This window comes from Phalangium opilio, unplaced genomic scaffold (assembly GCF_054372755.1).
Source record: "Phalangium opilio isolate 3A_F unplaced genomic scaffold, DU_Popi_V2 ptg000209l_1, whole genome shotgun sequence".
Classification (NCBI taxonomy): domain Eukaryota; kingdom Metazoa; phylum Arthropoda; class Arachnida; order Opiliones; family Phalangiidae; genus Phalangium; species Phalangium opilio.
This window is the reverse complement of record NW_028324217.1, coordinates 20667193-20692737: the sequence shown is the minus strand read 5'-3', so window position 1 is coordinate 20692737 and position 25545 is coordinate 20667193. Positions and strand designations below refer to the sequence as shown.

Genomic DNA, 25545 nt, shown 5'->3' with positions numbered 1-25545 from the left:
AGTGTAACATAATACCACTTTCGTGGTAAAATACGATATGAAAACGAAGCTTCTCTGTAACAAGGCACTTTTGCCACTTATTATATACTTCTGATAAAGCTTTGGTTCCTCCCATGACTCACCACTGAGTTAGGAAAACTTTTAGGTTTTCGTATTTTGTAAAATCTTCCGATGTTTGTAAGATTCACGTTTCCTATTTCCCCGGGTTTTAACACGGAAAAACACCGCTGAGGTCCCCCTCATCCGAGACCAAGCGAAAGGGTATAAAAGGAAACGTGGGTTATAGGAAGAGGAGATTCCTTTTTTGTATATTGAAAGAGAAGCACGCTGGACCATGTAAATAAAGTTCTTTGGAATATTTTACCCCCACGGCTTTTCATTTTCAAATTCGTTTGTATCCGGTCGACGACGGCATAGCCAACCGTCCCGGGGCCTAACAACCCCAACGCCCGCTACATCTCATACCCTTTAATGAACAAACACTAGTATCTGTAGGTCTTTTATGAACACACAAATTTGTCATGTTGCCTTACAAAAAATGGAAAATTTCATACTCTCTTTAAAATTTCTCGCCTTTTAACGAGGGGTTAGTCACTTGAATAATCAGGTGTACAAAACCGCAGAAATCGATTACTTGATTTCTAGAATTCTTAGAAAATCATCAGTAATCAAAATCATTTCTGCAGGTAATCAAAGGTAATCATAAATCTCCGATAATCACTGGAAATCACGTGAAATCTTGAGAAAATCAGAAATAATCACATGATTTACTAGTAATCTTTTGCAATCACCTCGGTAATCACATCTTTCGTGAAATAATCATACATAATCAATCGAGGAATTCGAAAATCCAAAATCAAAATCGTAATCAGAAAATAAATAATCACTCTATAATCACGGCATTCTTCGAAATTCACGAAGAATCCAGTGGTAATCACTGCATTCACCAAAAGTATCACCGGGATTCATTGGAATTCAAACAGGAATCACAAGTAATCCGCGGCAATAACGGGAAATCAGTGTAAAGATTATGGAAATCACCGAAATTAATCGTAATCACAGAAATCAAGGAATTCGTTCAGTAATCACCAGAATTCGCATAAAAATTCAGAAATCAGTAATCAGGTGTACAAAATTTTGGCGAATGACTAGCCCCTCGCCTTTTAAGACAGGAATATTCCAAGAACCCGAACAACTTTCTATAAAATAAAAAATTCCGAATTTACACAAAGAAAGAACTCAAGTTGGGTGTTTTACCGAATTCTTTCTCTTTCACACGCTCCTGGCCATATGCCAATGTTAAAAATGTATGAGATGCGATAAGTATGCGTGGACATAAGTCTATGTTGTAAGTTTAGCACTGTTACAGGTAACTGATGGAGGGGATGATCACTAAAACTTCGTTCTTTTATTAAGGGTCACTTAGGTGTGTAGCACTGTTAAAGGAATCGAAGAGCTATGCACTGATGAAAATTTTCTTTCATTGGTGAATTTTTTTGACGCTTTTAAAAGTGATAGGGATTCATTGGTGATTTAAAATGGATGGGGATTAAGGGTAGCTAATACCTGCCATGAAATCGGCCAAAACATTAGTACAAGAAAAAAAATGATAAAAGCTTGTCAAATAGTATGGGACACATCCTTGCGTGGTTGTGAAAGTATCAAGGATCGTGTTTCAAAACCTTGCATAGCAGAGAATATTCTAAATAATATGGAAATCCCCTTCCTTCTTTCTTTCTATTTCGCAAAATGGGATGAACCCACTAACGAGGACTGTTCCTAATTTTCAATGTTAATTCTAGTGGATAGTGGTTGTGAAAATATAAATATGGAACATAAAAAATGTTTTCTTCAACTGAGTGTAAAGGGACTGTAAAGTTTCCGGTGGACCGTTGAATTTGTTTTGAAAAAGGCACCCGACCCCCTCCCCCACAATCATTGGCACTTTAAACAGTAAAAGGCCAAAAAGAGAATGAAGAGTGGTAGTTTTATCACTTGAGAATTCTCTTAAATTCCTCTCAGTCCCTTATTCTCCCCTTTTCTCAATAAGCATGAATCACTCAAAGTAAAATAAACGGGGGTTCAAGTTTTATCACTTGAGAATTCTCTTAAATTCCTCTCAGTCCCTTATTCTCCCCTTTTCTCAATAAGCATGAATCACTCAAAGTAAAATAAACGGGGGTTCAAGTTTTATTTCTCGTGGGAATAACCCTTGGCCACAGAAAAATTTCAACATTTTTATAGTTGTTTCTTTGCTGTGGAGAATCGGGCAGGCATAAATATTATTAAATATATCGTAAGCCTAAAAATCGCATACCAACGTCTTTCTGAATTCAAAGCTGATGGTTATGGGTTTAGAACAAGACGGCCCAAGGGCTCGTAATAGTAGCCATATCGTACGAGTGAATAGCCCCTCTATACCCTACCCTAATGAGTGGATAACCCCTCTATACCTTACCCTAATGAGTGAATAGCGCTATCTTTTTCAATGCTTAAATGATGCACCGTGCATAAAATCAGAGTTAATAGCCCCTCGATTCCCTACTCTAAACAGTGATAAAATTATAACCGTATAAATTTAGTTATGCTGTAATTCTAATATTCCGGCGAATCGAAGAACAGATAGTTTTAGTGATAATCCCCTCGATGAGTTTACAGCATAGACTTATGCCGATTCACACTTATCGCATCTTATATATTTCCAACACGGATTTATGCCCAGAAACTTTTGAAAGAGAAAGTTTAGTTATAGTGATTACGCATTTTAGTGATTATCCCCTCGAATTACCTATAGGGCGACAGCAGAAAGGGCATTAAAATAAATGGCATACGTCACAGCTTCAGAATACAGTCGCGCCATCTAGTAAGGCTCAGTATAAAGAAAGTTCGTTTTTTTGACAAGATTCAAAATTTTATCTAGCCGCCATATTTGGGGAGCGGGATCAAAGGCTTCAATAATGAATACGTCTAAAATAACTAGTAAGGAGCCTAAATTAACATATTTTGAAACTCTTAATGAACATATTAAGAAAAGGTATAGAGAAAAAACAAGTTTAATAGGTGATACAGACCCTTATTTAATAAAAAAAAAAGATTTGAAGTTTTTGAATGCCCAAGACACCGGTGGTGAAACGAGCAACTCGTTTGACTTGCTACCACCTGTTAGTTTTCCTGATATGTATGTTTATTTAATTTCTGGACAGTCCCCTTTCACTCATATGCAACTGAAAAATTATAAAGCACTTGAGGCTTACGATCAGTTTGTTTGTGGTTTCGTAAGAAACGTAGGGCTCAAAACCTTCCCTAGGGATGATAATGACGACAAAGTGCTGATCAAATGCCAAGTAAGTTTACATATTACTTTGATACTCTGCTCGAGTAGTTATTTATGAATATCTAAATTTAGGTTATGCATTCGCAAAGACTCAGAGAGAAAGTGCTAGAACCATGGGTGATAGCAGGAAGTTCAGGTACGATTCATTGTGGACATTGCACATGTATGGCCGGCTTAGACGAATGCTGTACCCACATTGCAGCGCTACTTTTCTATGTTGAATACGCAGTAAGATTCCGAGAAAAAGTAACTGTTACTGGCCAGAAAGCTTACTGGATGGTTCCTATAACCAAAGAGCCATCGTATTCGCCTGTTTGCCAAATGGATTTGAGTTCAGCGAAAGCAAAGAAAAAAGCGTTAGATGCGAATGTAGAGGGCCTTACTCCGTCAAAACCCAAATCGCTCGTTCGCAAGCCGCTAAAAGAGGTTCCTGATTTCAGCGCGCAAGAAATGAGTGAATTTTGGGATGAAATTTATAGCGAATCCCCGAACTTGGCTATTTTTAGGGTTCTTCCCAAGTATCATGAAAAATGTATTCCAACCTACATGAACAAGGAAGTATATCCATTAGTTTTAACGGAACTTTATAAAGAACATTTATCAAAATTATCATTTGGGGAACTGTTAATCCATTCAGAAGTAGTAGAAGTATCATTCACCCAAGAACAAGCCAAAAGAGTTCAGATGGAAACAAAATCTCAAGCTAAATCTAAAAGTTGGCATAGATTTAGAGCTGGCAGAATTACTGCATCAAATTTACGAAAAGCATGTCAAACAGATCCCTCAATGCCCTCGGTTTCTTTAATTGAAACAATATGTTACCCCGGAAAAACGTCATTCAGTTCTGAGGCTACTGACTGGGGAATAAATCATGAACGTACAATGAAAAAGGTTTATCTAACTGTAATGAAAGAAAAACATCAGAATTTGAAGTTCGAAGAGTCAGGCCTTTTTTTAAATCCTAAATATCCACACCTTGGGGCATCGCCAGATGGATTAGTAGAATGTCAATGCTGTGGAAAAGGGGTAATTGAAATAAAGTGTCCCTATTCAATGAGAACCAAATCAGTTAAGGAGGTGAACAAGACTTTTTGTCTAGAAAGCACACCTGATGGTCTTAAATTGAAAAAAGAACATGAATATTACTACCAGGTCCAAGCGCAGATGTTCTTGTCTGAGAGGAGCTACGCAGATTTCTGTGTATGGACACCTGTAGACCACCACATTAGCCAGATGAAGCCCTGTGGGATACAGCCAATTCTAGAGCTAATGAGTTTTTTAGAACAGCATTATTGCCAGAATTAATTGCCAAGTATTTCACAAGAGAAGTAACTTCTGAAAGCAAACGACCCAAAGTTTCGTGTACTTCAAAAGCCGGTACACTAGATACAAGTGATTCCATTGTGGTCTCTAAAATTCTATCGCCAAGTAAAAACAGCAATGAAAGTAATGAAGATTTAAATCTAGTGAATGATGGTGAAAAATGGTGCTACTGTAAAGAGGGAGAAAAAGGGAAAATGATTTTTTGTGAACAAGAAAACTGTAACATCAAATGGTTCCACATAAAATGTCTAAAAATGAGGCAGATTCCTAAAAGAAAATGGTTTTGCCCCGACTGCAAAAAGATCATTCGTGCTGACAAAATTTTAAATAAGGTTAATAAGAAACCATTAAAAAAAATTTAAAATATTTTACCCTAGTCAAACTGTCAATTTGTGCTTAATCCAAATAATTTTAATGATCAAATAAAAATTGTGATAATTTTAATGATCAGATAAAAACTGTGATTTGTGATAATTTTAATGAGCAAATAAAAATTGTGATAATTTTAATGAACAAATAAAAATTGTGATAATTTTAATGAACAAATAAAAATTGTGATAATTTTAATGAACAAATAAAAATTGTGATAATTCTAATGAACATATAAAAATTGCGATAATTTTAATGAACAAATAAAAAAACTGTTTTTTTGAAATATTTTTACTCTATTGGGATAACGGGGGATGTCAGATTTGTTAATCCACATGCGGAAACAACAATCTTATCAATTATAGCTATAGTTTCATCTTCAGGAGCTTCATGCAAGAGTTCAATTGGTATTTTTGTGTGTAGAATTTGATACTTCTGGCGCAATAAACCAATAACCCTCTCAACATGAATTCTAACATTAGCTATTTTACGGGTATCTTCAATTTCTTCCGGATTTAACTGTGCCTTTCCTTTTGTGAAAGCCGGTAATTTTACTGACGCATAGAACATGCTAACAGAATCAGCAATATTAAAACCCCTATCAGCTAAGACAACATCTCCAGGCAAGAGATTGTTCAAAAATCCGCAATTTTCAGTCAGGTGTTTATCGCTTACGCGGCCTCCCCATCCTTTGGACACAAAACTTATCGTCCCTTGGGGTGTAATTGCAATTAAATATTTTACAGTGTTACTGTGTTTATAGCTTGACCAGGTTTCTGCCTTACTTAATACATTTGATGGCTTTTCAGTAAAGATTTCGAAACAGTCAATGATTGTAGCCACCCTTTTCCCAAAATTCACCTGGAAACACATCGGCATAGTGGCCTGAAGGATATCTCTCTCAGGCCATATAATACTTTTTTGGAAAAGTTTATACAAAATGTTTAAAGTGTTGTGAAAAAGTCGACCAACGGTTCGGTCTGAGATGTTAAACCTATAGGCCAAATCCAAGTTTGTTACCGCTAGTCTCATTTTCATTAGGGTTAATATTAGTTGTTGAAAATGATCGAGCTTAGAATTATTAAAAAGAAACGGTCGAATCCGTTTTAAAACTGTCAAAACCACCCCCATACTTTCTAGGCCCGTAAAATATTTAATTTTATCGTTATTGCCTTTAAAATAGGTTTCACTGTAGTTTGAATTTGCCAATTCTGACTGCAAAGCATCAATTTTACCAAGCAACTTTCGGTTTTCGGATATGTAATTTCTTATTTGCTCATTAGCTTGTTCATATTTCTCATTTAGACCCTCAAACAATTTTTGGGATTTTTCCAATTCATACTCAACATATTCTAATTCAAACTGTTCCACCACTCTAAATAAAGTTTGAGTTTCGCCATCAAACTTTTCTAAATAAGTTTGCGTTTCACAATCAACTTTTTCTAGAAATGTTTGCATTTCACTTTCCTTTACATTGGGTTTTGAATCAGATATTAAATCAAATTCAGAATAAGTTTGAACCTCCTTATCAGCGTAAACCCTAATTGTAGTTTGCATACTACCATCAACAAATAATTTTAAAGGCCCTGGGCTGGAAGAAACAAGAGCACTTTGGTCATCCTCAATCTTCGGAGAATTTTCTACGAGTTGTGTTTCTTCTTGTTCCATAATGGCAGAGAGTTCATTAGTGACAATATCGTCTTCATTAATTGTATTTTCTGTTGTACAATGTTCTATGTTTGTCTCTTCGAAACTTCTTAAAATTGTGTCACTTTCATGACCAAGGAAAGTACTTGAAGCTTGACTCTCTTCCGTTTCCATAATACATGCAGTAGAGTTATTTCCAATGTTTGTGCTCTGATAAAGATTTATACAAATCATTATGAGATAGGCTTATTAAAAACAAAGGGAAATGAATACATACATGTATCTTGTTTGTAATATACCCTAGTGCAGAACGTCTCTTTTTGCGTTGATATCTTGCGACCGACTTTTGAAGAAAAGCATCACTTGAAACACTTAGTGGGTTTAGACTCTTATTTGGAGCCCAATCGGGGTTAGTTTTATCGAATAGCGCGGAAGGTTTTGCTTAAATAAAACATAGATTATATAGTTAATAACAGGATCAATTTGAATTAAATTCTTATCACTTACCAGAGAAAAAATGCTTAGAACAAACTCTAGTATTTTTTGTTACGACATCAGGGCCAAGGCTTAACCTTTTCATCCAAAGTTTACGACGTTTAGAGGATAATTCTCGCGTTGCCTCATCTTGGTTTGTTATAATACCGGGTATACTAAAAAAACTTAACTTTTCCTTGGTACTAATACTTTTACAGCTCTTCAAACAACAGGTCCTAACCATTTTATGAACAAACCGCCTTAAAACAACCCAGTTAAACTCCACAAAGATGGTGGCCGAGAAAACTGCCATTTAAAGACTAGACGCGGCGCTGCTAACTGTGGCGCGAAAGCAAAATTCAAATTGCGTGACGTCACCATATGTCTTTCTGCTGTCGCCCTATAGCAATGCTAAAATGATCAAACGCATAACGCTCTTTTAACACTATGTTAGCTCTATCTAAACCCACATTTGAATTAACCGCCAAAAACGTTCCAGTCAAACATAACATAGATGACGATAGCTACCGAACGAGAACGAAACACATGAGGAGCGCGGTAGGTAACGGGGAAAATCGTTATCTATTTAATTAGCACATAAATAAAAAAGAAAATAAATATAAAAACCCCAAACATACAAATTCATAAGTATCCGACCCCACAGATAAAAATTCAAAAGTATTCGACCCCACAGATTAAGAGGTACCCCACCCCACATCACCCCGACATTTTAGAGATAAAAATAAATAATAAAAAACTCGGAGTTTCTATGAAGTCTCTATGGTTCAGTTGGTAGAATGTCTGCTTATTGCGCCAGCGACCCGGGTTCAATTCCCGGGTCTGACCTGAAAAAATTTTAATTAAAATTAAATCTCTAACCGAGCCCAGTTACCCCAATGGGTGGGTTGTGGTAATATAAAGTTCCTTTTAAGCTAAAATCTGACGATAACGAAAGCGAAAACTCCGGCCACAAGTACTACTACTACTACTATTACTACTACGGCTCGGGTCAAACTAAGAGCCTATCGTATACTACGATATGGCTAAAAAGCAGTCAAATAATCTAAAAACACAACAAGTAGTACGGACAGCGTCTCGCAGTCGCTCATAAATGGGTTGCCTAATTGTGACTTGATATTTTGTGAGTTAAAATTAAAGAAGCCAAAAGAGTATCTTACATGAACTTCTAAACTAATTATCCGTACAAAAACAATAATTTGTAAAAATATGTCAAGCTTCGCTTTGGACGTGCTACACTTAAAATCTTCTGAGATCCCATTCACTGCCAAGTTTTAAATAAATTTATAATGCATATCTTCACTTGCTTATAATATTGGTAATATTATGAACTCATTTCTGCTGCGCTATAGCCAAGTGGCAATATGTTTTATATAAAGTGCATAAAATTCAAACTTATTTATATGAAACTTGTTCGTACATGGGATCTGAGAACCTTTACGGCATATTTTTGGACGTTAGTGATTTTGTTAGGATCTTACTTCTTTACAAAGGTATAGTTTTTAAAGTGAGAACTAGAAAAATATTTAAAGAAATTTCAGTATTTTTAAATTTTTCCTTACTTTTTATATAAAATACTTAATAAATTCGAAATTTCTACCTCTTCTAGAAGTACCTTAGAATTTTCATGATCGGTCAGTGAGCTAGTGAAACAAGCAAAATTTGACTTAAGTAATATCGTAAACTATATTAGGTACAAACTTATAATTTGGCGATAGAGACAGGCCCAATAAGTTTTATTTGTTAGTGAAACTTCCGAATTTTACCTTTAACCAGAACGAAGATACCAGGGCTCAAAATTGCCTAAGTTTGCTACGAGAAAAAAGTGTTTGGAGTGCTTTTGGCGAGAGCACGGAGTCCTTAATTTGTTGGACCCACTGCTGTGAACCCAGATATTTTCCCTCCCGATGAGTTGGTGAATTTTTCTAGGGGCCCAACTCATAACCATTCCCGGGGCCCACAAAGTCTCTCGACGGCCCTGCTGAAAATCAAAGGTGTGTTTGTGCCTCGAGTTTTGTACATCTAAATGTCGCAATTGGACACTATTCTAGTCCCCAATAATATTAGAAATATCCATGAAAGCGTACAAAGCGCGTGCACGCGCTATAGACCATTGCATTATTAACATGTAGAGAAACTTTTTTCCTTTTCTGACCATGGAGATATGATGTGGGCCCTGGGGAAATCTAACGAGGTTTGTACCAGATTCGATCTTTCATGCTGCATTTGAATGGAAAATAAAATTTGTAGTGAACATAATTAAAACGTTATTTCAAGCTATTGAAGGGTCAGGAGATGTTTTCTCGCCAAGATCCTCCCGTCCTTGAGTGGGTTTTCTCGTACGTTGCGCCTGGAACAATTAGGTTGGCCCTGTGGGGAAGGTTTACCGTGAGCTATATGGGAGAGCTAAATTTTCGCTGTAAATGTTGCCGACTGAAAAAACAACATTTACTAAGTTTTATTCGGTTTGAGGGCCGAGTTGAATTAGTCCAAAAACTGCACCAATTAGTAACAAAAAAACAGTTCTTTAATGATAATCGTTAAGTAAATTATTCCATACGCGCACTGCTAGAGTAGCAGAAAAGATTCTCGTGTATACGCGTACGAGTTCTTAGTTCGAAGTGAAGAAAAATTGTCGCCAATGCCCCCCCCCCTCTCTCTCTCTCTCTCTCGGTTTTCTTTAAGCCTTTCACCTTTTATTTGCACCTTTTATTTGTAAAAACCCTCTTAGTCATATGTTGGTCGAGAGAGAGGCTACCGCGCTAGGAATGGAAAGTCCCCGTCTTTGGTGGTCCTCTTTTCTCGTCGCTCGAGATTCTCTTCTTCATGGAAAATTTTGTACCACCAAAGACGTGCTTCCAAAAGTTCACAATTTCAATAAGTAAATCACATACATACAAAATACAAGGTTTCAAATGAAAAAATACTAAATCAAAAGTAATACAAAAATTCAAGGATTAGTTTACGTCATTTACTTTTTAACAGGCCCACTTTATTCTGCCGCTGGAACACAGCAGACCTGCTTCTATACAATACATAGTTTACAGGCGTGGAGGATTCATACCATTTGCACAAGGAGACCTGGCAACTTAGAGTGTAAAATAGCACTCTAAATACACTCTAAGTCGCTCGATCTCTTGGTGTTAATGGTAGGAATCCTCTACGCCTGTAAACTATGTATATCTTGTCAGATCCCTCTCAGACCTATTTCACTGCTAACCCTTCCTCCTACACGCGCGGCCACTCGTACAAATTATTTGTTAGGCGACCACGTCTAAATGTGATAAAACTAGAACGTAAAGTTGGGAAACTCAAAATATTACCTCTCCGAGGCAAGAATACTACGTACGAACTTATGGAGGGGTTAAATCCTAAGCGGCGTGAAATGATTTTGGAAACAACTGATGTGGCTTAATTTACGCTAGTGACGTCTTAGCCTGACGTAAAAATCGTATTTACCACTTAAATTATTTTCATTCATTCATTCATTCTTTGGCCGTCAAAAAAAACTTGTTTGCTATAATTCTCCACCCTCTACCCTAGGTCCTTTGCTTAAGCTGAGAGAATCGAATATGAACGCGAACGGCGGCGAATCAGCGCATTTAACTTTAAACAAGATGGCCCCCGGCCAGATTAGAGCCCCATCGTTTGTACGGCTCCATCTATTGAGAACATTCTATCTTTGGAATAGGTATTAGTTACCCTTTATCCCCATTCATTTTAAATCATCAATAAATCCCTATCACATTTAAAAGCATCAATGAAAATCACCAATGGAAAAAATCTTCATTAGTGAATAGCCCCTCGACGCGTTGCTTTTAACAGTGCTAAAATGATTGCTCAGAACCACTAAATAACCCCTATTCCCAATCCCTTTTAAAAGACTTGCCATGAACCTTTTGAAGGAGAAAGTTTAATTATAGTGATTATCCCTTCGATGAGTAACCTTTAGCAATGCTAAAATGATCAAAAGCATAACGCTCATTTAACTTTACAACATAAACTTATGCCAACGCACACTTATCGCATCTTATAAATTTGATAGTTTTAGTTTAGCCTCTCGATGAGTTGACAAAATAGACTTATGCGGACGCATACATATCGCATCTTATAAATTTATAACATGGACTTATGACCAGAAGCCATCTCGAATATTAAGCTAAAAAACATGAATACTGTACTACATTCGCACTTCAGGCTCAACCACATCTATCTAATACGTAAATATTTTTTACGTGACTTGTTAAAAATTACGGTAATTTCACATCTCTAACTCCGGGTACACGAAAAACAAGCGTGGATTGAAACCGATTAGGGGAAAATTCACTACCACCTTGGAGCTCTTAAATGTGAAAGAATTGTGAAAGGAAGCGCATTAACGCTATGGTATGAGATAACAGTAGTTTTCCGACTTCGGATGGACGTAAAACAAGTTTTTCGGGGCGCTTGTTAAGAAAATATCCCCTTCGGGCTCTTAGAAGTATTGGGAAATAAACAATATTGGCATTGTCAAAGAATTCACCCGGTTAGATTGCGACAACCCCCAATTTTCGTTTAATTTGATTGACAGCTGTGGCGAAGCCCATTTGTTGAAAGCGTTTCAAATTAAAATATTTTCTCTTTACTAGGGCTGTGCGAGCCTTGAGTTTTTGGGTTATCGAGCTTCGAGCCTTAAGCTGCATGTTGAAAATCTGGTTTCGAGCTTTTATCGAGCCTCGAATTTCTATGGCAAGCCTTAACGACTTTCAATTTCAACTCTTTAATTTGCAGTGCTATTCCTTAACAATTTCAATACTGTCCTTAGTAAAGAAAAAATACTTATTAATTCGTAAATATAACAGATAGACTTTAATTTGCCTATAATTACACTTGGATCCTACTACCACTAATTGAAAGTACTTAAGAGCACTGACAATTACATTAAAAAAGAAACCAAGCGTATTCTTCCAAAAGTAAAAGTAAAACTCCAGGAATAATTTTTATTCTTTACCCAAAAGTGGTAGTAAAACTTAAACCAACTTTAAAATCCAATAAAATGTGGGCTTATAAAAATGATACAAATCTTAGCAATTAAAAACAAGAATAATTTTCTATTTCGCGCGCAACTGAAGCTTCTCAACATCAGCAGATTGTGTTAGTGTTAGACGGTAATTCCTGACCTTTAACCTAATCTAAAATCTTGGCTCGAGCTTCTTCACAAGGCTCGAAAACTTGTCGGCCCTTAAAAAGTTGCTTATCGAGCTTTCGAGTCTTATCGAGGGCTCACACAGACCTACTCTTTACTCCGGTTTTTGGGGTTAGCGAGGGTGGATGGGAAATACGGGCAAGGTAGCTAGAGTGAGAGATTGATTTTCAGGCGGAAAGGGCACTATTAAGGTTGGGTTGCTGTTATTTATTTATAGTTTTCGTTGAAAACATCCGAGGATCTTGGTTGCCCGAGATTGTAACGACGCTAGGGGAGAAGAGTCTTTTACATGATATCATAAGTTTATAAGATATGTTCCATAAGTGTGTCACTCGTTAATGAGAGCTTGTCATGAAGTGACGTAGGTGAAACGTCATAGATTCTTGTAAAGCGTCGCGTAGTGAGGCCTTGTCAAAGGCTTAGTACAGACTAAAGAGGAGGATGGACTGCAAAACCGAGTGTAGTCAATTCTCACGGATCGTTCTTGAACTAGCTCTCATTAAGCCTCTAACATTACGAAGCATGGGTAGTGACATACTTATGGAACATACCTTATAAACTTATGATGATATGAACGCCATAGGCGAGAAATATTCTAGAATGGGCCTGAAAAATTTATTGTATAGTAGTGTTAGTGTTTTTTGGTCTAAAAATGATGAATTTCGGCGAAGAGCTCCGATAACACCAATGGCGCGGGAGGCAATATGGGCGCAATGTCGTATACCTAAGAACCCTATAGATTGCTTAAATTCTTAGTTATTTAGCAGTGTTGTAGAAAAATAAGGAGTTAATTCAAGTACAAATTAACTAAGGTTAGGTAGTTAGGGGTTTAGTCAATGACAATAATGAATAGTGATATTCCTTAACTACGAGGGAAGCCTAGATTCTTAAATGTATATAAGGGAAGCAAGAGTGCCAACTCACCAGGGTGTGAAGAACCATTTAATGTCGATTGGAGGCCCACAAACGAAGCGCGAATTGAAGAACTTAAACACCAATTCGTAAAGTAAATGGAACCTTTTACTTTAACCCGCAACTTAAGAAGGTCGAAGCTTAAGTGGAGCGCAAACTAAACAGTATTTAGATGGTCTACTGTCCTATACTTCCGAGTAGGTCTCAACTTCACTCCGTGCACTAACTAAATGACTGCAATGACTGTCAAAGGTTTTTACAAGCCCGCGCTAGGACCTCCCTCCTACTAGGGCATTGGTCTACAGTGAGGTCTACAATTAAGCCTACAGCCAGGCCTATAACCTGACAGTGTAAATGTCTGAGTGAGTTGACGTTCCGTTGCAACCTTATTAGTACGATTAAATGCAACGCTTAAACTTACTATTAAAATCCCCCAAAACTTTATGCCGGGTGTAATTTTGGCAAGCAAACGAGTAAAAACGCTTTGGAACGATTAAATATCACTTATAAATTATATATTTGAAGTTTCTTTGAGAAAATGTTGGGAAAAACTAACTTTATGAACCTTTTCAATTTTGTAATACCTCCCCTCCCCCTATAGTTCCCCTACAAGAACGCTTTTCCTTTAAGCAGACGAAAAAATGGTTAGCAAAAATAAAATCGTTATTCCAGCTCGTAATATAGCGTGCAAACTGGTAGAAACGCTTGGAAATCATTAAATATTAATCAATAATTATGCTTTTAAAGTTTTCTGGTGTTTGTAGTGGGAAAAAGTTGTATTATAAAGTTATTTAATTTACCAAAACATTCCCCCTACCCCTTTCACACCCCTACCGCCCCTGGTCGTATACTTCTCCTAAGGGTGATAAATCGTTAGCAATAAATATTTTTGTAATATCGAATATTTACAAAACAAACGAAAACAAAATGCAAGAATCAATTTTATTCTAATTAATTAGGCTTAATTTAATGTTTTCTGGTTATTTTAATGAGAAAAAGACACGTTTTTAGCATATTGGAGTTCTAAAATAGTCGGGTTAATTGAAAAATTTGTTAGCAAACTAGTTAAGGAACGATAATCTATTTTAATTAATTATTAATTGTAATTCAATATTTAATGTACGCTTTTCGTAATAGACTGTTTATAAATCACTGAGAAACTTCGATAGGTTGCCAAGATGTTTAAAACAACCGCGCGTGGGGTGTTCTACATCTATGAAGGGTTAGCAAAAACTAAAACGTTATGCCGGGTGTAATATTGACGAGCAAACGAATAATACAGCTTGGAAACGATTAAATATCAGTTACAATTTATATATTTGAAGTTTCTTGAGAAATTGTTGGGAAAAACTAATTTTATTCAATATTTTAATTTTGGTTTGTAATACCTCCCCTCCCCCTATAGTTCCCCTACAAGAACGCTTTTCCTTTAAGCAGACGAAAAAATGGTTAGCAAAAATAAAATCGTCATTCCAGCTCGTAATATAGCGTGCAAACTGGTAGAAACGCTTGGAAATCATTAAATATTAATCAATAATTATGCTTTTAAAGTTTTCTGGTGTTTGTACTGGGAAAAAGCGTTGATAAAATAGAAAATATTACTATTGTCATTACGGACGTACACTAAACGCTTATGCCATTAGCTGCCTCGAACTTTGGCGAGCCAAGCCAACCATCCCTCTGCGGAGCTATAGCCATCTAGGAAGGGTTAGCGAGAATGCCTGGTGTAATTTTGACGAGCAAACTAATAAAAACGCTTGGATATGATTAAATATCAGTTACAAATTATATATTTGAAGTTTCTTGAGAAATTGTTGGGAAAAACCAATTTTATTCAATATTTTAATTTTGGTTTGTAATACCTCCCCTCCCCCTATAGTTCCCCTACGAGTTCGCTTTTCCTCTAAGCACGCAAGAATGGTTAGCAAAAAGAAAATCGTTATTCCGGGTCGTAATTAAGCGAGCAAACAGGTAAAAACGCTTGGAAATGATAAATATTAATCAATAATTATGTTTAGAAAGTTTTCTGGTGTTTGTACTGGGAAAAAGCGTTGATAAAATGGAAAATATTACTACTGTCATTACGGACGTACATTAAACGCTTATGCCATTAGCTGCCTCGAACTAGGGCGAGCCTTCATTCCTCCGCGGAGCTATAGCCATCTATGAAGGGTTAGCAAGAAAAAAAGCGTTATGCCGGGTGTAATTTTGACGAGCAAACTAATAAAAACGCTTGGGAACGATTAAATATCTGTTATAAACTATAAATATGAAATTTTTGGAGAAAGTGTTGGGAAAAACCAATTTTATTCAATATTTTAATTTTGGTTTGTAATACCTCCCCTCCCCCTATAGTTCCCCTACAAGAACGCTTTTCCTTTAAGCAGACGAAAAAATGGTTAGCAAAAATAAAATCGTTGTTCCACCTCGTAATATAGCGTGCAAACTGGTAGAAACGCCTGGAAATCATTAAATATTAATCAATAATTATGTTTATAAAGTTTTCTGGTGTTTGTACTGGGAAAAAGCGTTGATAAATTAGAAAATATTACTATTATCATAAGTGTATGTCATTACGGACGTATATTATATGTTTATGCTACTTGCTGCCTTGAACTCTGGCGACCCTTCATCCCTGTGATTGGTTGACGCGGAGCTACAGCCATCTATGAAGGGTTAGCGAGAATGCCGGGTGTAATTTTGACGAGCAAACTAATAAAAACGATTGGGAAAGATTTAATATGAGTTATAAATTACATATTTGAAGTTTCTTGAGAAATTGTTGGGAAAAACCAATTTTATTCAATATTTTAATTTTGGTTTGTAATACCTCCCCTCCCCTATACTTCCCCTACAAGAACGCTTTTCCTTTAAGCAGACGAAAAAATGGTTAGCAAAAATAAAATCGTTATTCCAGCTCGTAATATAGCGTGCAAACTGGTAGAAACGCTTGGAAATCATTAAATATTAATCAATAATTATGCTTTTAAAGTTTTCTGGTGTTTGTACTGGGAAAAAGCGTTGATAAAATAGAAAATATTACTATTGTCATTACGGACGTACACTAAACGCTTAAGCCATTAGCTGCCTCGAACTTTGGCGAGCCAAGCCAACCATCCCTCTGCGGAGCTATAGCCATCAAGGAAGGGTTAGCGAGAATGCTGGGTGTAATTTTGACGAGCAAACTAATAAAAACGCTTGGAAACGATTAAATATCAGTTACAAATTATATATTTGAAGTTTCATGAGAAATTGTTGGGAAAAACCAATTTTATTCAATATTTTAATTTTGTTTTGTAATACCTCCCCTCCCCCTATAGTTCCCCTACGAGTTCGCTTTTCCTCTAAGCACGCAAGAATGGTTAGCAAAAAGAAAATCGTTATTCCGGGTCGTAATTAAGCGAGCAAACAGGTAAAAACGCTTGGAAATGATAAATATTAATCAATAATTATGTTTAGAAAGTTTTCTGGTGTTTGTACTGGGAAAAAGCGTTGATAAAATGGAAAATATTACTACTGTCATTACGGACGTACATTAAACGCTTATGCCATTAGCTGCCTCGAACTAGGGCGAGCCTTCATTCCTCCGCGGAGCTATAGCCATCTATGAAGGGTTAGCAAGAAAAAAAGCGTTATGCCGGGTGTAATTTTGACGAGCAAACTAATAAAAACGCTTGGGAACGATTAAATATCTGTTATAAATTATAAATATGAAATTTTTGGAGAAAGTGTTGGGAAAAACCAATTTTATTCAATATTTTAATTTTGGTTTGTAATACCTCCCCTCCCCCTATAGTTCCCCTACAAGAACGCTTTTCCTTTAAGCAGACGAAAAAATGGTTAGCAAAAATAAAATCGTTGTTCCACCTCGTAATATAGCGTGCAAACTGGTAGAAACGCCTGGAAATCATTAAATATTAATCAATAATTATGTTTATAAAGTTTTCTGGTGTTTGTACTGGGAAAAAGCGTTGATAAATTAGAAAATATTACTATTATCATAAGTGTATGTCATTACGGACGTATATTATATGTTTATGCTACTTGCTGCCTTGAACTCTGGCGACCCTTCATCCCTGTGATTGGTTGACGCGGAGCTACAGCCATCTATGAAGGGTTAGAGAGAATGCCGGGTGTAATTTTGACGAGCAAACTAATAAAAACGATTGGGAAATATTAAATATGAGTTATAAATTATATATTTGAAGTTTCTTGAGAAATTGTTGGGAAAAACCAATTTTATTCAATATTTTAATTTTGGTTTGTAATACCTCCCCTCCCCTATACTTCCCCTACAAGAACGCTTTTCCTTTAAGCAGACGAAAAAATGGTTAGCAAAAATAAAATCGTTATTCCAGCTCGAAATATAGCGTGCAAACTGGTAGAAACGCTTGGAAATCATTAAATATTAATCAATAATTATGTTTCTAAAGTTTTCTGGTGTTTGTACTGGGAAAAAGCGTTGATAAATTATAAAATGTCACTACTGTCATTACGGACGTACATTAGACGCTTATGCCATTAGCTGCCTCGAACTTTGGCGAGCCTTCATTCCTCCGCGGAGCTATAGCCATCTATGAAGGGTTAGCAAAAAGTTAAACGTTATGCCGGGTGTAATTTTGGCGAGCAAACTAATAAAAACGCTTGGAATCGATTAAATATGAGTTATAAATTATATATTCGAAGTTTCTTGAGAAATTGTTGGGAAAAACCAATTTTATTCAATATTTTAATTCTGGTTTGTAATACCTTCTTTCCCCTACAAAAACAAATCCCCTTCGAGCAGACGAAAAAATGGTTAGCAAAAATAAAATCGTTATTCCAGCTCGTAATTAAGCGTGCAAACTGGTAGAAACGCTTGGAAATCATTAAATATTGATTAATAATTATGTTTATAAAGTTTTCTGGTGTTTGTACTGGGAAAAAGCGTTGATAAATTAGAAAATATTACTACTGTCATTACGGACGTACATTAGACGCTTATGCCATTAGCTGCCTCGAACTTTATCGAACCTTCATCCTACTGCAGAGCTATAGCCATCTATGAACGGTTAGGAAAAACTAAAACGTTATGCCGGGTGTAATATTGACGAGCAAACTAATAAAAACGCTTGGAAACGATTAAATATGAGTTATTAATTATGTATTCGAAGTTTCTTGAGAAATTGTTGGGAAAAACCAATTTTATTCAATATTTTAATTTTGGTTTGTAATACCTCCCCTCCCCCTATAGTTCCCCTGCAAGAACGCTTTTCCTTTAAGCACGCAAGAATGGTTAGCAAAAATAAAATCGTTATTCCAGCTCGTAATAAAGCGTGCAAACTGGTAGAAACGCCTGGAAATCATTAAATATTGATTAATAATTATGTTTATAAAGTTTTCTGGTGTTTGTACTGGGAAAAAGCGTTGATAAAATAGAAAATATTGCTACTGTCTCTACGGACGTACATTAAACGCTTATGCCATTAGCTGCCTCGAACTTTGGCTAGCCTTCATCAGTGGCGGAGCTATGGCCATCTATGAAGGGTTAGCGAGAATTATGGATGTAATTTTGACGCGCAAACTAATAAAAACGGTTAGAAACGATTAAATATGAGTTACAAATTATATATTTCAAGTTTCATGAAAAATTGTTGGGAAAAACTAATTTTATTGAATGTTTTGTTTTTGGTTTGTAATCCCTCCCTTCCCATACAAAAACAAATCCCCTTCGAGCAGACGAAAAAATGGTTAGCAAAAATAAAATCGTTATTCCAGCCCGTAATTAAGCGAGCAAACAGGTAAAAACGCTTGGAAACCATTAGATATTAATCCATAATTATGTTTATAAAGTTTTCTGGTGTTTGTACTGGGAAAAAGCGTTGATAAATTAGAAAATGTTACTACTGTCATTACGGACGTACATTAGACGCTTATGCCATTAGCTGCCTCGAACTTTATCGAACCATCATCCCACTGCAGAGCTATAGCCATCTATGAACGGTTAGCAAAAACTAAAACGTTATGCCGGGTGTAATTTTGACGAGCAAACTAATAAAAACGATTGGGAACGATTAAATATGAGTTATTAATTATGTATTCGAAGTTTCTTGAGAAATTGTTGGGAAAAACCAATTTTATTCAATATTTTAATTTTGGTTTGTAATACCTCCCCTCCCCCTATAGTTCCCCTGCAAGAACGCTTTTCCTTTAAGCACGCAAGAATGGTTAGCAAAAATAAAATCGTTATTCCAGCCCGTAATTAAGCGAGCAAACAGGTAAAAACGCTTGGAAATCATTAAATATTAATCAATAATTATGTTTCTAAAGTTTTCTGGTGTTTGTACTGGGAAAAAGCGTTGATAAATTAGAAAATGTTACTACTGTCATAAGTGTATGTCGAGCAAAGGAGAAAAACCCTTGGGAACAATTAAATAACAGTAATGAATCTCTGTAAAAACTAATTTTATGAACTATTTCATTTTGAATTAGGATACCTCCCCTTCCCCAATAGTTCCCATACCCGTACACTTCCCCTTCAAGCACTCAAAGAAAAAAGGTTGTCAAGTAGAAAATCATTATGCCACCTCATAATTTAACGAGCAAAGGAGTAAAATCGCTTGGGAACAATTAAGTATCAATTAAAAATGTATTTTCTAATGTTTCCCGGTATTTTCTCTGCGAAAAGTACTTTCATGAAGTGTTTCTTGGTAATACCATCCTAATTTTGTGTACTAAAGAGTTATGTATTTCTATAAATAAATTAATAGGTTTAAATACAGTTATTTAGTCGCAGTTTTACTTTAAATTTACTTTAATATATTGTGGGAAGTCGCCTTTCTATTATTTTCTCTACATCTTTTATTTTAATTAACAACTAACGCTTAATTTATATTCATTTAGGTTAATTCATATTCATTCAGGTTTGTCAAAGGCTTAATATAATATAAGCAGACGCATAAGCAGACGCCGTTTAATTTTCTGAGAAATTCTGAGAGTTATGCCGGGTTAGCAAAAAATCAGTAGGCCGGGAGTGTGGCGCACTCCTGTAAGCCAAGCTACTGGGCGGCAAAGTTTGAGGGAATACGACACATGTCGGCGATCCTACCCTATAGGTGCCGACTGCCCCGTGTCCGCCGGAGGTGACTTGACCCCCACACCCCGCCCGTCACCTCCCAAGTAAACCTCATTTCCTTCCCCTGCTTACACTCCTACTGAAACCTGAATAATCACATCCTTGCCGCGGTCCATAGACCCTATCGCATTGAAACCTCAAAAAAAAAAAAAAAAAAAAAATCAGTAGCAAAAAAAATTAGGTAAACTAGTATCACCCGAGATTCCGAATCGCCTGTCACGGGTGTCTCGACTCTCGCCAGTTCGTAGGCTCGCTACGAGGTTTTTTCGTGGAGGTTTTATTTTAATGGTACGTTTAATTCTCCAATTTTTATTTGAAATGTTGTTATTCATGCTAAATACGATTATCATAAGGTTAAAAAAATCCAACGTTGAGGTTTCTTTAATCATTCGCTGTCACACTAGATATTCTAGGATTAGGTTACATTAGGACTTGGTCAATAGATTATGAAGCCTGTATCAGGGAGTAGTCGGGAGAGTCGACTCAGCCTAGAACAGGTGAAAGTTAGTTTTTAAATGGAGATCGAATCGCCCCCTGGCTGTCATACGGAAAAACGTCGTCTGCTGCATAAAGATTGGCGGGAAATTTAAACTTTAAAAAATCGGCGCTTTACATTGAAATGTTTTTATTAGTTATCTATTTAATGACATTTATTAATTATTATAGTAAACGCGTAATACAACTTTTTAAATCATTCGTTTCTTAATTTTTGTAGCTTTTTTGCCCCTGAATCTTTTTTAGTTTTAGGTGATGTATGCCTACTTGCAAATAATTTTTCCCTCTCCCTAATTTTTTTTTCTTTTCATTTTCCTTCCGTTTTCGTTCTTTCTCCTCAAAAACTTCTCTGTTCTTCAGACGAATATTATGGTGGATTCTGAGTCGAATATAAAGTTTTATAATTTTTTCTATTGTTGTTGGACACATTTCAGGATATGATTTTAAATTACGTAGCCCTTGAGCCAGTTTTGCCGCAATTCCCATGCTTATGTCAGTCTCCCAACTTCACTACCTTCTTCTTTACAGTATGCTTTGAGGACTGTCAAAGTTTCCCTTGTATTTGTCATTTGCTTGGTTTCTTTCATAATAGCAGTTCTACAAAGATCGCAATCATGAAATGATAAACATTTTTTTGCAAGAAAACCTCCAATATAGGTAATAACATTAGAAGTTTTGCTATCTTCTTGATTAGGTATAAATGCTTCACTTATTGATTCTTCGTTGTGACTAAAAAACGGGACTACACGTTCTTCTGGCTGTGGCTTATTCCGCTCACTATTTCGGTTGTTTAACAGATCCATTAAAAAAGCGTCAGTGTCTGGCTTTTCAGCACAATTCGCAGATTCTGGCACTCGAAATAAAGAAGAGGCCATTACTTTCCTCATCTGCAATCGAAATAATTGAGGCGTAGGATTGTCTTGGCAGCCACCAAGTCTTCTAATTTTTCCAAAAGTGTTCTGAAGTACATCTTGGCTGAATCGAGATGTTAAAATGAAATCCATTCCTTCTTTTTCTAAAAGATACTCTGACAGCTGTATTACGCATGAAATAGTGGTTTTCCAGCCTTGAATGACTGGTGGCTGTCGGTCGCAATCAAATTGAAGCCCATCCAACCATATTAATTTTTCTTTGAGAAACTTGAGATGAATGGAATTTTTGGTAATTGCGCATCTATACTCCTTCGCTTCATATTTCCTTGATGAATTTAGAGAATCAAAAATTTTGTCAAATTCAATGATAAAGTTGGCTGTTTCCATAGCTTCAACAGGAAGCTGATTTTTCATGGTGTAGAAAATTATTCCCATTGCAACACTGTGACTGATTATTTGTGTAGCTAATTTTACTTTCATTTTTGAAAATGCCGTTAAATTTAAGTGCTTCAACGTTAGTTTTGGAACAACTTTCAAAGGTTCTTTTGAGTCAAGGTAAAAAAGCCTTTCAATGTGTGCCCAAGAAGCTCTGCACGCTTGTACTGAGACATCATGATTCTTCAGGTTGTTCCGCAGGCCTTTAATTAAGTGTGATGGGTCATGCATGAAGAATATTTGATTATTCTCCAAAAAAATGAATGGAGTTTTTTCAGTAACATTTAACGTTTTGTAAACACTTTGGTTGTTTGTCCCTTGATCACAAACCACAATTTTTACATCTATTCCAACAGCAATGAGCTTCTTGAGAACGTCCATTAGAATACTGTTCAAGTCTTCCTTTCTCATTGGGCCTCTAGTCAAAAAGTAAGCAAGTGGCTGTTTCCATTTTGAAGAAATGCCAGCAATCATAAAAACCATAGCGTGATTAGCTAATTGTGCATTTTGACAATCAGTGCCCACATTGGCATAGCCTTCTATCATATCTTCTCCCTCGTTATAAATAAGACCTTCTTTAAGTGCAATTTCGTCAAAAGTTAAAACAGCCATTGTTTCTTTCCTGGTCATACATTGTACTTTTTTACCCAAAATGCCCCAAAATTCTAGTACAATCAACGGCTTACACGGGATATTTTTAAGCCATGATTTTAAAGAGGTTGAAGAAGGAAGAATGAATAATTCTTTTAAAAGAAAATATGATTTTGGGCCATGGTAGTGTAGAGTAAGACACAGCTCTTTCTCTTTGGTTGTCCATCTCCTTCCTTTAGCTTTTCTACCCGCAGCCCTAAGCTGCATATCAAAGAATTTGGCACCATTTTTCGGTAGATATTTTCTTATTTCTGTCATTAAGGTTTGTTTCGTGATTTTTGGGCGTTTTTTAGCTAACCTCCAATTTCTCAAATACTGCTTTTGTAATAATTGTTTCGCCCTTCTCTTGCTGGGTGAAACAAGGTTATCTGTTTGAATTTTAAGGCTTCTAGTCGGTTGCTTAACCTGAATTGATTTTGATGTTCTGCTCAAAGTACTATTGCTTTTGGGAGATGCCAAAAATAATGTTCTCCCCTTAAGTCTTGGTCTTTTTGGGGTATGTAAAAACTCAATTTCTAGGTTATCATTAGCTGTAGCTCGTCTTTTCTGTGGAATTTGACTAGTATTTGAACCTGGTTGAATTAATTACAGCATTAACTTATGTTATACTAAATACTTCTTGTAAATTTTGGGCAATATCCTATAATTTTACCACTATCGAAACTAATTTTTCGTCTTTGACTAGGTCTACTGCTTCTATTTCGTAAATCCCTTTTGACTTCTCTGCTCATTATTGGTGTTTGATTTAATTGATCATCTGATTAACATATTACTTACTTTGTGAACTAATGCTCAAGAACAAAGAAATGCTATCTATGTTACCATTCGGGTTATATTCCATTTCTATGGTTTGTTGGTCCTGAGTAGAAGTTTCAGTGTTTGTATTTTCAAGGGTTCTAAGTTGGCGTGGCGATGCATTTTGAAGGGCTTCATTTTCATCAAATCTATCCGGGATAGCATGTGAAACTAATCTAGGTCTACAGGAAAAATAATGAAGTTGCATACAAATAACTCATGTTTAAACTCAGGCACCTTGGCTTTAACGTTAAAAACTGGTTCTTTTTGAAGTGGTCACTACAAACTTTATATTTTTTTGGAAAACATGCTCTTCCCTCCCCATTAAATCGTCTCTTCCTGATTGAAGCAACCATTGCTTACACCTGTAACCAAGGCTTATGTAAAATGTGTTCCTAGATAATTTTCCCATAAAATTTTGATAATAATCTCGCTAAATTCACCTTATAATATCTTTCGGATAGTTGAAAAATGAAATATCACCCTTGGATTTGCCTTGGGAATTTAAACATTTCAAAAAAGAGCAGCTTGAACCACCGTAGTGATGCTATGATTCCGCCATGATTTTTAGCAGACTACTCCCTGGTTTTCCGTACGACAACCAGGGGCGCTCATGTCAGCAAGGCTACCAGCCACTTTTCAAAAAAAAAGGCTGAGTCGACTCTCCCGACTACTCCCTGCCTGTATGGTTTAAGAAGTGTATTTTGGTTTAATTTAAAACTTTTATGTACTTATTTTTTGTCATCGGGTATTGCCCATAATTTAATGGATTTTTACCTACAAAGCATCGTAATCAATTGTACTAATTAAATAGTCTAAATCCGCTCAAACTCTATATTATTTGCAAATCTCGGTTCTTAAGAATATTTTCCGTTGGTTTGTTTTAGAGGCTCATAACACTACACAATGCCAGGAATGAGGTGTGCAGTGGCTCTGTGCAACAATAGTTTATTTGCCACAAAACAGAATCCACAAAAATGCCACATAATTTATCATGCTTTTCCTAAAGACGAAAGACGTAGCATTTGGATAAACAAATGTAGGAGAAAAGATGTATTTAACCCGTCTACAAGTGTTATTTGTTCCGTTCATTTTAATGAGGAAGATTATGAGCGTAATCTCAAAGCAGAATTGTTAAACTATCAACCAAAAAAACATGGAAAGCTATTAAAGAAAACTGCAATTCCTACCCAAAACCTAGGTATTGAGGTTTTAATCTGTGATACTACAAGAAATGAAAGGCAAGCACGAGCCCGAAAACGAGAAAGACAAAAAATCGCTAAGGATGTGTTAAACTCAGAGTCAACCTCAATTAATTTTGACTTGGCTAATTCGGAGCAAGAAAAACAGGCTGTTAGCGAACTTAGCATTGAAAATATACCAAAAAAGCGCAAGTGTTGTAGTTGTGAAACTTCAGAAAAAGAACAGAACCTGCTTAAAATTTGGCAATCAAGGTATTCAAATATGAAGCAAAAATATGTGAAGAAAATCAGGGAAGTTAACTCTTTAAAAATCGAAAAACGTATATCGGAAATTTCCAACAAACAACTGAAAAAAGAACTTAAGCTTTTGAAAACTAAGAAAAACAAAAAAGAACTATTAAACCGCAAATGTTCCGAAATACTTAGCACTGTATTTACAGAAAGTCAGGTCAAACAATTAATGGGTAAAAAAATGGTGGTTTGGTCCATTGAAGATCTCACCAACGCATTTGCATTGAGATATTTCAGTAAACGGGCATATTTGTTTGTAAAAAAGGAACTTAAAATTCCTTTGCCATCTTTGTCAACTTTAAGAGCTTACGCTTCAAAAATATGTTTAGGAAAGGGAGTATTAGACGATGTTTTGAGAATCATGAAAAGTACTGGAATGAATATGCCTGACCTAGAAAAACTTTCAGTTTTAACCTTTGACGAAATGA

General features: G+C 36.0%; 2 protein-coding genes and 2 long non-coding RNA genes across 5 annotated transcripts in view; 2 read left to right on the top strand and 2 right to left on the bottom strand.

The window, feature by feature from the left end:
* Positions 1–25545, bottom strand: part of LOC149621196 (uncharacterized) — a 204544-nt gene that overhangs the window by 49966 nt on the left and 129033 nt on the right. The window lies entirely within an intron of this gene.
* Positions 2795–4639, top strand: LOC149621206 (uncharacterized). Its single transcript, XM_089855918.1, has 4 exons — positions 2795–2863; positions 2921–3344; positions 3407–3470; positions 3537–4639. Exons 1-4 carry the CDS (start codon positions 2823–2825, stop codon positions 4637–4639), a joined length of 1632 nt encoding a protein of 543 aa, XP_089712044.1. The 5' UTR covers positions 2795–2822.
* Positions 5081–7547, bottom strand: LOC149621205 (uncharacterized). Of its 2 annotated transcripts, XM_089855694.1 has the most exons (4): positions 7181–7547; positions 6951–7114; positions 5812–6883; positions 5081–5739 (listed from the first exon to the last, which is right to left on the bottom strand). In XM_089855694.1, the coding sequence occupies exons 1-4, from the start codon at positions 7458–7460 to the stop codon at positions 5318–5320; spliced, it is 1938 nt and encodes a 645-aa protein (XP_089711820.1). In that variant the 5' UTR covers positions 7461–7547; the 3' UTR covers positions 5081–5317. The 2 variants fall into 2 exon arrangements, with proteins under 2 accessions (XP_089711820.1, XP_089711819.1); XM_089855693.1 differs by having other exon boundaries at positions 5081–6883.
* Positions 19317–20026, top strand: LOC149621204 (uncharacterized). The gene is made up of 2 exons (XR_016375574.1): positions 19317–19519; positions 19572–20026. It is a non-coding gene; the product is annotated as an uncharacterized LOC149621204 (long non-coding RNA).

Excerpts from the sequence above, each read along its gene's own strand:
- LOC149621206 (XM_089855918.1), top strand. The coding sequence starts at position 2,823 with ATGGCATACGTCACAGCTTCAGAATACAGTCGCGCCATCTA. Across the intron at positions 2,864-2,920 it reads GAATACAGTCGCGCCATCTA|CCGCCATATTTGGGGAGCGG; the intron begins GTAAGGCTCAGT and ends AATTTTATCTAG. Across the intron at positions 3,345-3,406 it reads AAGTGCTGATCAAATGCCAA|GTTATGCATTCGCAAAGACT; the intron begins GTAAGTTTACAT and ends ATCTAAATTTAG.
- LOC149621205 (XM_089855693.1), bottom strand. The coding sequence starts at position 7,460 with ATGGCAGTTTTCTCGGCCACCATCTTTGTGGAGTTTAACTGGGTTGTT. Across the intron at positions 7,115-7,180 it reads TTCTAAGCATTTTTTCTCTG|CAAAACCTTCCGCGCTATTC; the intron begins GTAAGTGATAAG and ends GTTTTATTTAAG. Across the intron at positions 6,884-6,950 it reads ATATTACAAACAAGATACAT|AGCACAAACATTGGAAATAA; the intron begins GTATGTATTCAT and ends AATCTTTATCAG.